Source organism: Cyprinodon tularosa, unplaced genomic scaffold, assembly GCF_016077235.1.
Source record: "Cyprinodon tularosa strain WSP-4 unplaced genomic scaffold, ASM1607723v1 ctg1348, whole genome shotgun sequence".
Lineage (NCBI taxonomy): Eukaryota > Metazoa > Chordata > Actinopteri > Cyprinodontiformes > Cyprinodontidae > Cyprinodon > Cyprinodon tularosa.
Genome location: NW_024038166.1, coordinates 6,700 through 20,610, shown reverse-complemented (window position 1 = coordinate 20,610; position 13,911 = coordinate 6,700). Strand labels below are relative to the sequence as shown.

General features: G+C 37.8%; 1 protein-coding gene across 1 annotated transcript; it reads right to left on the bottom strand.

Annotated features, from left to right (window-relative positions):
- Positions 1-6,236: 6,236 nt before the first annotated feature.
- On the bottom strand, positions 6,237-13,136 carry LOC119778535 (sodium/myo-inositol cotransporter-like). Its single transcript, XM_038277804.1, has 5 exons — positions 13,079-13,136; positions 9,677-10,555; positions 9,388-9,583; positions 8,375-8,502; positions 6,237-8,295 (listed from the first exon to the last, which is right to left on the bottom strand). Exons 2-5 carry the CDS (start codon positions 10,314-10,316, stop codon positions 7,082-7,084), a joined length of 2,178 nt encoding a protein of 725 aa, XP_038133732.1. The 5' UTR covers positions 10,317-10,555; positions 13,079-13,136; the 3' UTR covers positions 6,237-7,081.
- Between the last annotated feature and the right edge of the window lie 775 nt (positions 13,137-13,911).

The following is a 13,911-nucleotide window of genomic DNA, read 5'->3' as shown; positions in this document are numbered from 1 at the left end:
TAGAGACTTAGACTTAGACAGACTTTATTCGTCTTTTGTACACACAAGTGTATACAAAGAGAAATGTCGTTCACTACAGCTCTCAAGATATTTTCATTTTTTGCAGTGCAGCCTTTATAAAGGGAAGCAGCAGTGATAATGTAAACATATGACTGTATAGTTACAGTTCCAACATTCATTTTTTTTAGTTATGAAATTAGCTTATATTAATTAGTTATATTAGATCAGATATATTGTTATTAGTTATATTAGATCAGTTAGTTAAATCTTATCTTTGCTTTCTGCTCTTCACTTCCAGGATAAAAGAAAAAATAGAAACTAGTGCTCAAAAGCTTTTGAAGGCTAAAACACCACCAAACAATTGTTTCTCTGTCCATGAAGTCTTATTGTCAGCTAGCAAACTACTTCTTCTAAGAAACAGCTAAAATAGAAAATAAACTGTTTTGGTTTACCATATAAATTGATAGGATAACGACTGCTTCTGTTTAAATGACATGAATATAGTTAAGGTCTCTCACTCCAACTGGGTTGATCCTTTATAGAGTAAATCCAGCCATTAGCTTAGTCAGACTACATAAGCTATATTTAAAATTAAACATACACTTTAACATCTGGCAGAAGTCTTTCCTAACAAACATAAATTTGTTTTTAAATCAAACTTTATGGTAAAATTAGAAAAATGGAATGCCATTAAAATAATCTCCTGCCCAGATTCTTATGACTTTTTTTAGAAACTTCTGATTTTTTTTTAAAACTAAAACCTCCTCTTAGCCCATTCTATGATGCATTTGGCTATATGTTTTGGGTCATGATCCTGTTGCAAGACCCATGATCTGCGACTGAGCCCAAATTTTCTTACACTGGGTAGCTGGTAGCACATTTCTCTGCAGAATTCCTTGATAGTGTTGAGATTTCATTGTACTCTGCAGAGATTCAAGACACCCCGTGCCAGATGAAGCAAAGCAGCCCGAGAACATAACAGAGGGTCCTTCATGTTTCACTGTAGGGACAGTATTCTTCTCTTGATATGATTCACATTAACGTCAATGAACTTAGAGCTTAGGTGCCTTAGCAAAAAGTTAAATGTTTTGTCTCCTGTATCCATTGGAAATTCTTCTAGAAGCTTTGTGGCTTGTCAAAAAACAGTGACTGACCTTCATTTTTAAAGAGATATTTCTGTGACCATTGTAGACTTTTCTTTTATGAAATGAGGGTAACACTTACAACCCCAGGTCGAGGGGATCACGGGGTGATAACATAAAAGTTCAGAGGTAAAAGGAGAACATTTAAGAGGGTTTAATATAAAAATGCACAAAAAGCAGGGTCCTCACATACATTACAACGGACAGAAATGACAAATCCAGCCCTATCTCAAATGCAACAGTCTAGATTGAACTAGAAAAGTGTTAAAACAAACTGGTAAGCAGAGCAAAGTAGGTCAGCAGTGCCAAAATAATATGCAAGTGCCTAAACAGTCTTTAAAGGAACCACACAAAGCAAAACAGGGGTCAGCGGTACAAAACATCTTCCAAAAGTTGCCCCACTGAAAAAATATGAATCGAGATGCCTTTTAAAGGGTGCAGGTGGGTGTCATCATTTTGCCTAGCTTGAATTTTTCAGAGAAACCTGGCCTTCCTCATCCCCTTCATACCAAATTGCATTAAAGCAGATATCCATGTAAAATAAGCCCTAGTGATCTATTGTAGAGAAATACTGCCAAGTAAATAGACAAACGTTTATTGGGTTGTATTCAGTTTCTAATTCATTTCATTGTCAATTTATTCCTAATATATGAATTATCCTAATTTATACATTTTCATACAAACTAGCTGCATTGATTGCTGTGTAAAAAAAAATCTCAATGATTTGTGTAATTATTTTTTTTTTTTAGCTGTTACACTGATATAAACCAACTTTTTACACTCATTCTAATTTATTGAGATCCATTGGTGCAGTATATGTTTGTATTTCAGCTCAGCTGTCCTACTTTATTGAAGGTTATCATTACTGGAAGTCCACCAGCAAGTGGATTTCCTGGACTGAAAGGATAGATGTATGGGGGCTTTGTTGACAAACAGAAGCAGCAGCCTGAACGTCATTCCTTGAAGGTGTTCAGTTTCTAAATCGTAACCTGTGGCCTGTTTCGCGTCAACCAAACCAGTTTATTTCCTGGAAGTGGTTGAGATAAAGAATGTTCATTCTAAGCAATGTGTTGGAAATTTTATTGTAATACAAAGGGGGGCCCAGAAGAAAACCTTTGGGAACCACTGCCTTAAGGATTAAAGGCAGGTCTTAAACTTAACATATAACATGTAACAGTCAGAATTATTTTATGGTTGTTTAATGTCAGAGTGGAGCAAATAAAGCCATTATATGTAGGGTAAAAGCTAAACCAAAAAGCTATTTGAACCTTTACAACCAAGGTGCTTGAGGAACTGTCATCTAGGTCATGGCAACCACAAAATAAGCTTAAATCGGGGGCAGCTGGACTTTTGCTCAGTTTTTATGACAGCCATGCTTTTCTTAAAGCCAAGCTTTCATTGCGGCTTACAGAAATGTCTAACCTTAGCCTATGTCTATAAAGTTTAAGTACACTACTGCAAAAGATGAGTTTTTTTCACTCAAATCTCCCAACTGTCATCGACAAGATCAAAAGGCTGCCAAATAGAAGAGAATAGAAAATCCCTTTATTGTCCCACAATGGGAAAATTGTGGTGTTTACAGCAGCAAAGGTTATAGTAGAAGAGATCACACAATGTGCACTTTAGAAAAGTTTATAATAATAACAGATAGGAATTTAAAATAAATTGAGTATTGGGTTGTACAGTGTTTTTACTATGTAATACTCTGTATCTGGAGAAAAGAAAAATCAATAACAGCTGTGGATATTTTTACAGTAATGGATATAAGAAAACAGCAGCAACACCAGAGATGTGCAAAAAAAATGACAGCAGAATGTTATTGATCTGACTAAGACAGAAACTGCAAAAATCAGCATGAACGTAACAACTTAGGCCCCGTCCACACGAAGTCAAAACCAACACGAAACGCTAATATTTTCCAGGACGTTTGTGGTAAAGACGGAGACGTAAAATAAATGTGATCGTCCACACGAATGCATGAAAACGCTGCAAAATGTATGCCAGGCCTGTAAGTGGCGCTGTGGTGCCAAAGCAAAAATAGGCGACGAAATGTTGGGCATGGGCACTAATATTTATACATGGTTGCCCTGTGGGTCCATTTTCGCGGTTCAGTCAAATTTAGGTGCTGAACTATGTCGTCAATATTGTTCTGTTCTTCGTGGAGATATTCCAGAAGAAGAAGATTCTGTTGTAAGCCCGACAGCAGGGTGAGTAGCATTAGCAGCAACCATTCAACACAGTACGGTGCCATTGTTGTTGTGATGCTGTGTCGCGCATGCGTGTTTAGAGGCGACGCTATGACGCATGCGTAAAAAAAAAAAATGCGGTTAGAGCTTAAAGATGGAAACGCGAAAACGGCGTTTCAAAATCTTCCCACTCTGAAGGCTGAATAAAAAAAAAGATCGTTTACAGACCCCCAAAACGCCGGCTTCGTATGGATGAGAGGCTGGTTTGGTGAAAAATTTGTGCGTTTCGGCCAGGGTTCGGCTTCGTGTGGACGGGGCCTTAGTTAGGTTTTTTTGGGAACAGTGATGGTTATAAAGTCTTACAGCAGCTGGGAGGAAGGAGATTTCAAGTTCAGCAATAGCTTCATGTATGGGGAAAATCATGTAATTTTGGAGACATTAACGAGAAATTTCTTTTAGAAGGAAGAGGAATTCAGGAAATGAAATGGATGTTTATTGACCAACAATCACAGGAGGATCCACTCATTAGAAAATAAAGGGAAAAATGTGAGTTTGTGGTTGTCAAGAAAAATAAGCTTTGGTTTAATAAAATGGGCTGACCCAGCCAGACTTAAAAAAAAAAAAGCCAATAAGATGGTGATATATCATCAAATGTTGTATACGAACCTTCCACCTTTAGCCTGAACACTAAACATTTGTCTTTCTTTAGGAAAAAAAAGGTGCACATTAAGGTAGTGAAATATCAAGTTTCCAAGTGTCAACACAGAAACCAAAAAGAGACTTTCCCTTAAGAGAAGTGGGTCAAACCCATATGTGAACCACTGCAAGAAAGCCGTGTCCACTAAACCCTGAGCTGCAAGGCTGTGGGAAAACATGTCACCTGATGATTTACTTTTCACTGATTTAAGAGTTTTGACAGTGTTCTATTGGAAGATTTGTTTATTTTAGCATGAACCTAAAAGTCCCAGATTAAAACTATTTCCAACTCTTATGTCTTTATGTCTTTTAAATCTAAGAAGCGATAAACCAACCACTAACTTTCCATTTATAGTAAGGTTCCACAGTATACTTACCAGAAACTGATGGTTTGTGGTATTGGGTTTTTCTGAGATATAAACCCTGCTATAGCATGCATTTACAAGAAAACAACATGTATGATTACCCAAAGTGATAAGAATTGTTCTTCAGAAAAAAAAAAACTTTAGTGAATCATGAAAAGTAAAAAGGCGTTGACGGGAATGAGAATGACGTCTCATTCAACTCACCACAAACTGCTAAAAACAAAATGAAGAAGACGCAGTATTGTTATTATACAAATCAAATGTGTTACATTTTTATTGTTGGTGATGTATATTAAAAGTAAATGGTAAATGGTAAATGGCATATACTTATATAGTGCATTTATTCAAGTCATTCACCCATTCACGCACACACTCACACACTGAGCATTAATTTAACATCCATCCATTTTCTCCTGCTTAGTCCTTGTCAGGGTGGCAGTGGGGCCGATGCCCCTCCTGCAGTGTATGGGGAGAAGCGGGGTACACCCTGGACAGGTGGCCAGACTTTTGCAGGGCAACACAGAAATACACAAATGGTGTGTTCGATTTCAGCGGCTGCGTCTTCCAAGGACCCGTTCTACATGGACTGGGTCTTTCGAGGTCCGTGAAAATAAGGATGCCGGAAGAGTTTGGCTATGGATTCAACCAGTTCCTGCCTTCTTTGGCTTTCACTGAATTTACGCTCTGTCACCTAGCAACCGTTACAGTTGATGACAAAGTATGCAAAGATGGATAACCAAACTTCTCACTACTGCTCGGGGTGCTAATAGCATTTTTAGGGAGTTTCAACAGCACTACTGTCATCATAAATATCATATTTATAGTCCACTGCAGAAATACTAGAATCTCTGCTTAAATGTACACCAAATCCATTTACACAGGGATAGATTAAACCTTTCAATAAACCAAACATTATCTGCCACATATCTGGCTTAATAAGCATTTTCGTTAATTTCAGACTTGTGTGTCTTTCAGACAGCGAAAGACACACAACCATGCACACACACACTCAGACCTGAGGACAATTTAGAGAGTCATGTTTCTGGACTGACTGTGGTAGGAACACCCGGAGGGAAGCCACAAATGCACTGGGAGAACATGCAAACTTCATACAGAACGACCCCAGGGCAGGAATCAAACCCAGAACCTTCCTGTTGCAAGGCAACAGCACTACCCACTTCACCACCGTGCAGCCCATTCATTTAACCCTTTAGTCTAATTCAACTAAGCAAGAGGACTTTTTTTTTCCAAAGGGTTGTTGTAAATGTCTAGAACTAAACTCAAGCAACTCTGTTTTACAAGAGTAAAGAGAAGTTTTTCAATAATTATTGGACTGCGAGGGTATGTGTATGTCAAACATTTTTGTAAAACCTATTTTTAAAATATACATCATAGTAAGGATCCACTCCTCATCGGTTAGGGGTTATGACCAGGTGTTTATTAATTTTAGCTTAGTCAAGTATTGAAAGTTAGGTTAAGGGTTAGGGTTAGTTAGGCCAAAGAGATGAATAGAAAATAGAAATTAGTCAATATAAAGTTCCTGTTAGGATAAAATAAGTAATAGTTGTGTGTTTTTGAATGTCTGTTAGGTCAAGGTAAAAAAAAGGAAGAATTCAGTGATATTTTAATTAATGTCAGTAGCACATTTATAGAAACTTTCTTTTTCCAAGATAAAAAATGTCTTCCATTCGTAACTATACCAGTTAACATATTTAGAGCTAATTGCAAAAAAATAACTGTTGAAGCAAAACAAAAATGCTTTTATTAATTTGTATCTTTGTCTGTGACTCAATACCCAGTAAGTCAAATATAGAGCAAATACACCAAAGTTAGTGGTCATAATTTACAGCTTCGGAATGACAAAACCAAACCGTCATTTATTGAGTCTTCTTTTTATTATGTAGGACACTCTGAAAATGATCTTAAAAGTGTTGAGTAACGAGACCAAAACATCAACTTAATTTGATCAACATATTAGGATTACTACTTTAAAACAGTGTTTTACAATCAAGTTTATCAGGTAAACTTACTGAAATTGAACTTCAATTTAATGAATATCCTGACAAGGTCATTTATTACCAGCATCACACACCAGTCCATTTAAAATTACAAAGTTCTTCATTTAAAAAAACTTAGGCACAATGTAAATCAAATGTTTAGAGAAAAACTATTTAAGTATAATGCATTGAGTGTATTGTTGGTCATTGGACAATGTATTTTGTTTTTGTTTAGCTTGGGTACCAACATGATGGTTGAGTTACATGTTTAATCAAGAAAGAAGGTAAAAAGATTGAACCTTAAAAACATGAAAAAGTGGTACCAAAGAATAAAAGTAGTCGATATTTTGGGCCCTAGATATTTTACAAGAAAAAAGGGTAAAATTTACATTTATATATTCTACCCTGACTATACTTCCTAAGAGGTGGGTGTGTATAGTGTTACTTGTGATATTTCTGGCACCAGTTATCCACTCCGTTTACTGCCAAAAGGAGAGAGGAAGGAATGAAACAGAAGGAAACTTACGCTGTGACTAATGTTCTAATATTTTGTCTATTCTTGACTCTTGATCCTGAAAATCTTGATCCCTAAAAAATACAGTGTGTTAGATTTGGATAAAAAGCTGATCGTGGCTAATTGTGGCCCAAGAAAGAAGATCTGATTAGTGCAAATCCTTGTTTGACCTGTTCTTTGCCTATAAGGAGAAATACCAAAACAGAAATATCCCAACAGAGCAAACCAGCACCAGTGCTGTGTTTAGTATAATTTTGGTCCTGGGAGGTTCGTAAAGAAGCTCATTGATAATTTTCTCCTGCTCTTGGAATGTAATGACCTGCGTTTGTGAAGATTCGTCCTGGAGACCACAAATACGTTCAAAAACATTAACACATTTCACTTTTTCCACTAACTCTCCATGGCATTCCTCTCCTCTCCTTTCTCCTTCATTCCCCAGTCTAGGTTCAGAGATCTGATTATAGCATCCATTTTGGAGTGTGGGGTGGGCTGGAATAACATAACCATCTGTTGATTGAGGGTTTTCCTCTTTACTTTCAGGTCTGCTAAATCTGTTAAGCTTGTTTTGGTCGCAATGGAGCGATTCTTCTCCAACAACACCATTTCCAATTTCAGTTGTGTGATCTAGAAGGTTAAAACTGTTACTCTCCTCTTTACAAATACTGTTTTCTTGTGCTTTTAGCTTCCTTCTCATCTTTAACCCCCATAGAGTAGTTGTTCTGATTTGCTCTTTTTCTGGCGGAGGAGTGCAGAGACTTACAACAACAATTATTATAGCCGACACCCAAAACAAAAACGCTGCTACATACATGAAATGGACATCTTTTATGAAGGACGGGCGGTTGTCAGGCTGGTTGCAGTGTGGTTCTCGGTACACAAAACCTAAAATCAACCTCAAAGCTCCAAGAGAAAAGCCTACCACTCCACCCCAAAAAGCCCCCGTTTCGTTACAGCGATGCCACAGGATACCAAGCAAGAACAGCGCTGCTACAGGGGGAGTTAAATAATCGCACACTTCTTGGATATAATAAAACATCTGTCCACCTTGCATTTCAATGATAACCGGTACCCAAGCAATGCTTATGGTCACCATGAAGACAACAAAAAGCCTGCCAGTTATCACCAGTTCTTTGGACGTGGCGTCCTTTCGTAGCATTTTGTAAATATCCAGCGTGAATATGGTGCTTGCAGAGTTGAAGATGGAGTCCAAATCACTCATCAAAGCAGCGATCATGACCGCCATCATCAGTCCGCGGAAACCAACTGGCATCACCGACATGACAAGCCGTGGGTACGCCACGTTGCTGCAGCCGGCTGCAGAACCGCACACTTCCATGCAATGTTCTGGACTGATGCATGCCAACTCATCCGCAAAGAGGACCCTGGAAATCATCCCTGGAATTAAGATGATACACATATCAGGCAATTACTGACACTGGCGTAGTGAAGTAGTTCATCGGTAAGATGACTCTACCTGGGATGACAATGATAAACATGGGGAGAATTTTAAGGAAGCCTGCCATTATAGTAGACCCTTTGGCGTGAGCAATGTTCTTTGCAGCCAGAACCCGCTGTACGATCACCTGGTCTGCACACCAGTACCTATAATGAAAGTGAGATTTTTTTTATTGTTTATTTTCAAGTCGCATTACATGAAACAGGATGATGCTATAACCAATGCCATCCAAAACAAGTGGGTAAAAAATGTTCTTAGACATATAGAAGTCTTTTACAAATCCTTGCTAATATCCTTGCTGGTCTTTTTGTACTGACTTCTTAGAATTGAGTTTCTTGGTGTTTGTTGATGCTTTAGAGTGAAATAACTTATACTAAATGCTTGAAACTGGCTGAAGTTATCTTAGTTGAGACAGTTACAGAAAGCAGAGAGAGTAGCCTAAACAGTAAATCTGATGCTCTGTGTTGTTTTTGTATTTTTGTTAAATCAAGCATATAGTTAAGACTGACATAGATTCTCTTCAGCCTTTTCTACAGAAGGCGATAAATTTAGCCTCCGGGATGATTTACTGAACACATTTTCCCAATATCATCTACACATTATTCAATTTGTTTACTTATTTTTGCAGTCTCGGCTGTCCCTAACTTCATGGATTCCGTCCGTAATTCTTTTCCCAATGAAATCATACCTAACCCTGAGATGTGTTCAACCACATCTCTTTTCCCAATAGAGCCTTTGAAATACTAGTGCATTCCATTAACTTTGTCTGTATTTTTTCCCATAAAAGCACTCCTAGCTCTGATCTTTATCTGCCTTTTTTACTGAAGTAGGAAGAAGTAACTTCTTGATAAATCAGAAAAAAATTTCAAGTCGTTATAGGAAAGTCTGAAGTCAGAAATACCATGTCTCAAGTAATCACAAGTCAAGACTAACTATTTACCAGTTGATTTAGACTGTGCTGTATGTAAATGTAACGCAAAAAAAAAAAAAATCATGAACAATAAAAGATTTAAATACAAGAGAAGAAGTACCAGACTGATGCAGGAGTTTGACCCAGCAAGAAACCAGGCCAAGGCAGGTCTGGATCTTTTGGGCCTCGCAGGATTTTCAAAGAATCTGGTTTTGGGTGCAGGTGATGGTCGCAGGATGCTGAATATGTCAGATTAGGGAAAGACAGAAGAATGGCAGTGACGTTTGGACTGGCCTGCATGTACCTGGTTCTTAACCCTTAAAAAGACAAAAAGAGTCAAGTTAAAGCGCTTATTGCTTTAGTCATAACGGATAAAAATGTTTAAATAAAAAAAGTTATAGAAATAACACCTTCAAGGCCTCCAACTTTGACAAAGCTGATTCCTGTAAGACAGAGCGCTCCGACAATCATCAGAAATGCTTGAACTGTGTCTGTGTAGATCACAGCGACCAGACCTCCTGTGACTGTCAGCACAGCAGTCATGGCAATGAGGAGAATGATGGAAAGATAAAGGTTCCACCCTAAGGATTCCTGGATGAACAAGGCTCCTGAATAGAGGTCCACAGACAGCTTGGTGAAGATGTAAAGCACGAGAGATAAAGCAGCAAAATACACTTTCAGGCGCCTTCCTCCATATCGTTTGGAAAGGTACTCCGGCATTGTGAAGACTCCACACTGAATGTACACAGGGATGAACACCCAACCCAGTAATTGAAGCAGTAGTAGAGCGTTTAACTCCCATGCAGCCACACTGAACCCGCTAGCAGCACCCGACCCTGCGAGTCCGATGAAATGCTCGCTCCCTATGTTGCTGACAAAGAGAGATGCTCCCACTGCAGCCCAGTTCATAGAGCGACCAGCCAGGAAGTAGCCACTCACTGTCCCTCGATTGGCTTTCAGCATCGCCAGGAAACCAATTCCAAGCACCAGGATGAAGTAGACGGCTACTACACCAATGTCTGCTGCTTCCATGGTGGCATTGGTAGCCATGCTGAAGGACTTACTAGGCTGTTTAGACGAACTATATTTTAACTTCTACAGACAACTTGCATAAAAACAAAAATTAACTTTTGGAAAGGGAGTCCATATTATGAGTGAAACTACACAGGAATCAAATCTTACTGTGAACTTCGTTATAATATTCTTCACCTCTGATTCTTGGTGGCTAATATCCACTTTTCAAACTCAGTAAGGATCGGCATCCATCAATTCAGGGTAAAATTCACAACCTGCAAGAAAAACAGAGATTGAATAGCATTTATTAGCATTACTAATCTTGCAAAGAGGTCACATTCAATAGTTCAGCAGGCTTTCCTTAAGCTTTGGTTGGTTTCTCACACAGTTTATGTGCAATCTTACAACTAATGGCATTATGTTGGGCAGTTTATGCTAATAAAATATGAGGGAAGCAGAAAAGTAAGAGGTGAAAAGAGTGCAAGGCTTAAAGGGACAAGTTTGTAACAAGTATGGCTTTTATCATTGAAAAACAAATATTGATTTAGTAAATAAAAGTGTTCTAATTGTTTAGAATACGTTAATAAATACATAGGGGGCAGTGTATGGGAGACGTCATGTTGTGTCGCCATTTTTGATCAGAGGAGCAGAAAGAGGACACATTTTTCAGCCTTATGCTTTTTGCCTTAATCCAAAAATGTGTTGAGAGGACTTTATGACAAGCAAAGACAACCATAGATCATTTTACTTTCCGTTAAAATTCAAAAAAATATCCATTGGACTTGGTTTCCAAGATTTGAAGACGTCTGTCACCTCTCCAGGAAGCTTTCTCAATTCAAATGTCTGGATCCGCAGTGAGTTTGAGTCTTATATAGACAAAGCCTTGTATCGCTTGGAAACATGCAAATGGTAACCGATGAATGGGTCGTTTGGTTCCATCGTTAGCCTGTAATATTGAATTGAGAAAGCTTCCTGGAGAGGTGGCGAAACGTCTTCAAATCTTGGAAACCAAGTCCAGTGGATATTTTTTTGAATTTTTACGGAATGACTATGACCTGAATGAATGAGAACTTTCATCAGCATCATTTTGCTTTCCACTTTAGGTTCTTACCGAGGACCAACTGTACTTTCTGTCCCGTGAGAGCCAAGAGGAAAAAAAAGAGCAAAGAACAGCAATAATCTGGAGAAAAAGAGTCTAACCGTTAATTTTATTTTGGTTTAACATTAGAAACAATGCAGTGTAATAGTCCAGCGGATATGGCTAGTTTGTTGCTAGTTTACACCAGCCCTCAACTACGTTTATTCCTCACAAAAGTCATACAAACAGGCAACTGCAAGCTTCTTTCAAAATTTTTCAGGGAGATTTTCCATGTGTTTCATATTTAATTTTAGCAGATATGTCAAATGTGATTAAGCTGGCTCTGTCTTCCTGGCAGAGACGGACAGTTTTGTTTCTTGGCCTACACTGGATGAGCTCACAGTGGCTAATGAACATAGACTTCTTTCATAATCATTTATTATTTTATTTGACCATGGAGAGGGAGGATAATGTGTCCCCTCCATTCAAAAAGAGAAGAATGTCCCTCAGTAGCTTTTACAGTAGTGCCCTTTGGCTTGATGGGGAGGTACCAGTCCGTCACTTGTAATTCATTCAGTACACCACTAGTTGGGGGTAAGTCTTACACACTGTCCCTTTAAGCAAATGAGATACAATAAGTGAACAATGGCTGTTCATAAAAAAAACAATGATATATATATATATCTTCTTTTTATGATTTTTATTATTATTATTTTTTAATTATTTCTTTTATAAGGCCAGTGACAATCAGAACCAGACATTTGGGGTATTTCCGTACACATATTTAGCTTATATAGTTTGAAGACTCTGACATTGTGAGTCATTTTAAAACCAACAAACCCTTTTAGCCTTTTTTTCTTAGGTGATAATGTCTTTCTTTAGGTCTGAGGCTTTAGAAAGGCGAAGTTTGAAACAGCCTACAACAACAAGAGAAATGGTATTTTTGTAGGAGTCTAGATGAAAAAATGAAGTGTGTGTCATGTTTTCCCATGATTATTTAATAATTCACAAGGAATATGGAAAACTCCGCTAAAGGGCCTAAACTAATTTAAGGTCAGAGTTTATCTACTGAAAAATACAACTGATGTGTGAAATAAAAATTGCTGCATTGCATCTGAATGGATGACAGGTGTAATTTGGAATTATCTCAGTTATCTAAATGTTGTTATTTTTCGAGGACATGTTATGAGGTGGATAAGTGTGCTTTAAGAGATTAATTGTTGAAAATTAGGTTAAAAGGACTTATGCTGCTCATGAGAGTTGAACCAAAATTTCCAGGAAGATGTTTCTGCAACACCTAAGAGGATAAAGGTTTTACAGGGCTGCTGAAAATAGCTCAAATATGGTTCTGTATGAACAAACAGTAAGACTCTTAGGCTAAAAAAATAAAAATCAAAAAATGACCCTTTCTTTTTTGATGAAAGCGCCCACTGGTTCCCAATCCAATTATCAAATAAAATGTCAAATTTGGTGTCTTACATTTAAAACATATTTAATGTTTATAGACATCTAGACCTGCCTAAAATTCTCTATGTTGTTGCACTTTACTTACAATACAATATAGAGAAATTCACTAATTATTCGTCTTTTTCATTTTAAAATGCAACACTACAAGGAAGTGCACTTTTAATCATTTAAAGATATACTTTGAATTTCTTGATTCCATGATGAAACAAAGTGAGTATACCAGCAGTGAAAACCACCACTTAATCAAACTTACCTTTTAGTTTCATCCCACGGAGTGTTTAAAACAGAGACTACAGGTGGGATGGTTGGAGCCACTCTGTGCAGGGGACCGCTGGGTCCCCCCAGGTTATTAGGAGCAGGAGCTCCACCCACAACAGCAACCTTGTCTCCTGAGCAGATGGGGGGGGGGGGGGGGGGGGGGGGGGGGGGGGGGGCATGATGCTTTATTTCGAGAGAAAGCTTTAATGTGGTCAGAGAGATAAACACACAAACGGAAGACTACTCATTCACTTTAGAGGAAATCACATCACAGCTGCTTTTAAACTGCTTCCTGTTCAATAGCAATTACAACTTCAGAGATTACTGACATTTAAAGGAGTTATACCTTTCAACATAGAGAGAATCACCTTAAAAACTGAAAAAGTTGGTTATATGTTATAAAATGACTTAATGTTTAAATATTTTTTTAAGTTAAACATGGCAACGTCACATTAGTGAGCGTAATTAGACAATTTGGCATCACACCTGTGCGGCAACTCCAATTGTCCACCTTAAATCTATCTATCTATCTATCTATCTATCTATCTATCTATCTATCTATCTATCTATCTATCTATCTGAAAATATATAAACAGTATATTAGCTCTCTCAGGCTGTTTTATGATTTTTCTAATAACAAACCGCCCTCATTATGTTGTGTACTTTTCACTTGGCTTCTTCAAGAACACGGCTTCATCACTAGTCTAACCCTTCTGTTATTTTTGCTCCTATAATATGCATTTTGGATAGTTTCCAAGTAAGGCAATTACATATTGTGTCGTCTACACTAATACACAACCATAGATTTACACGGTGCACACTCATTAA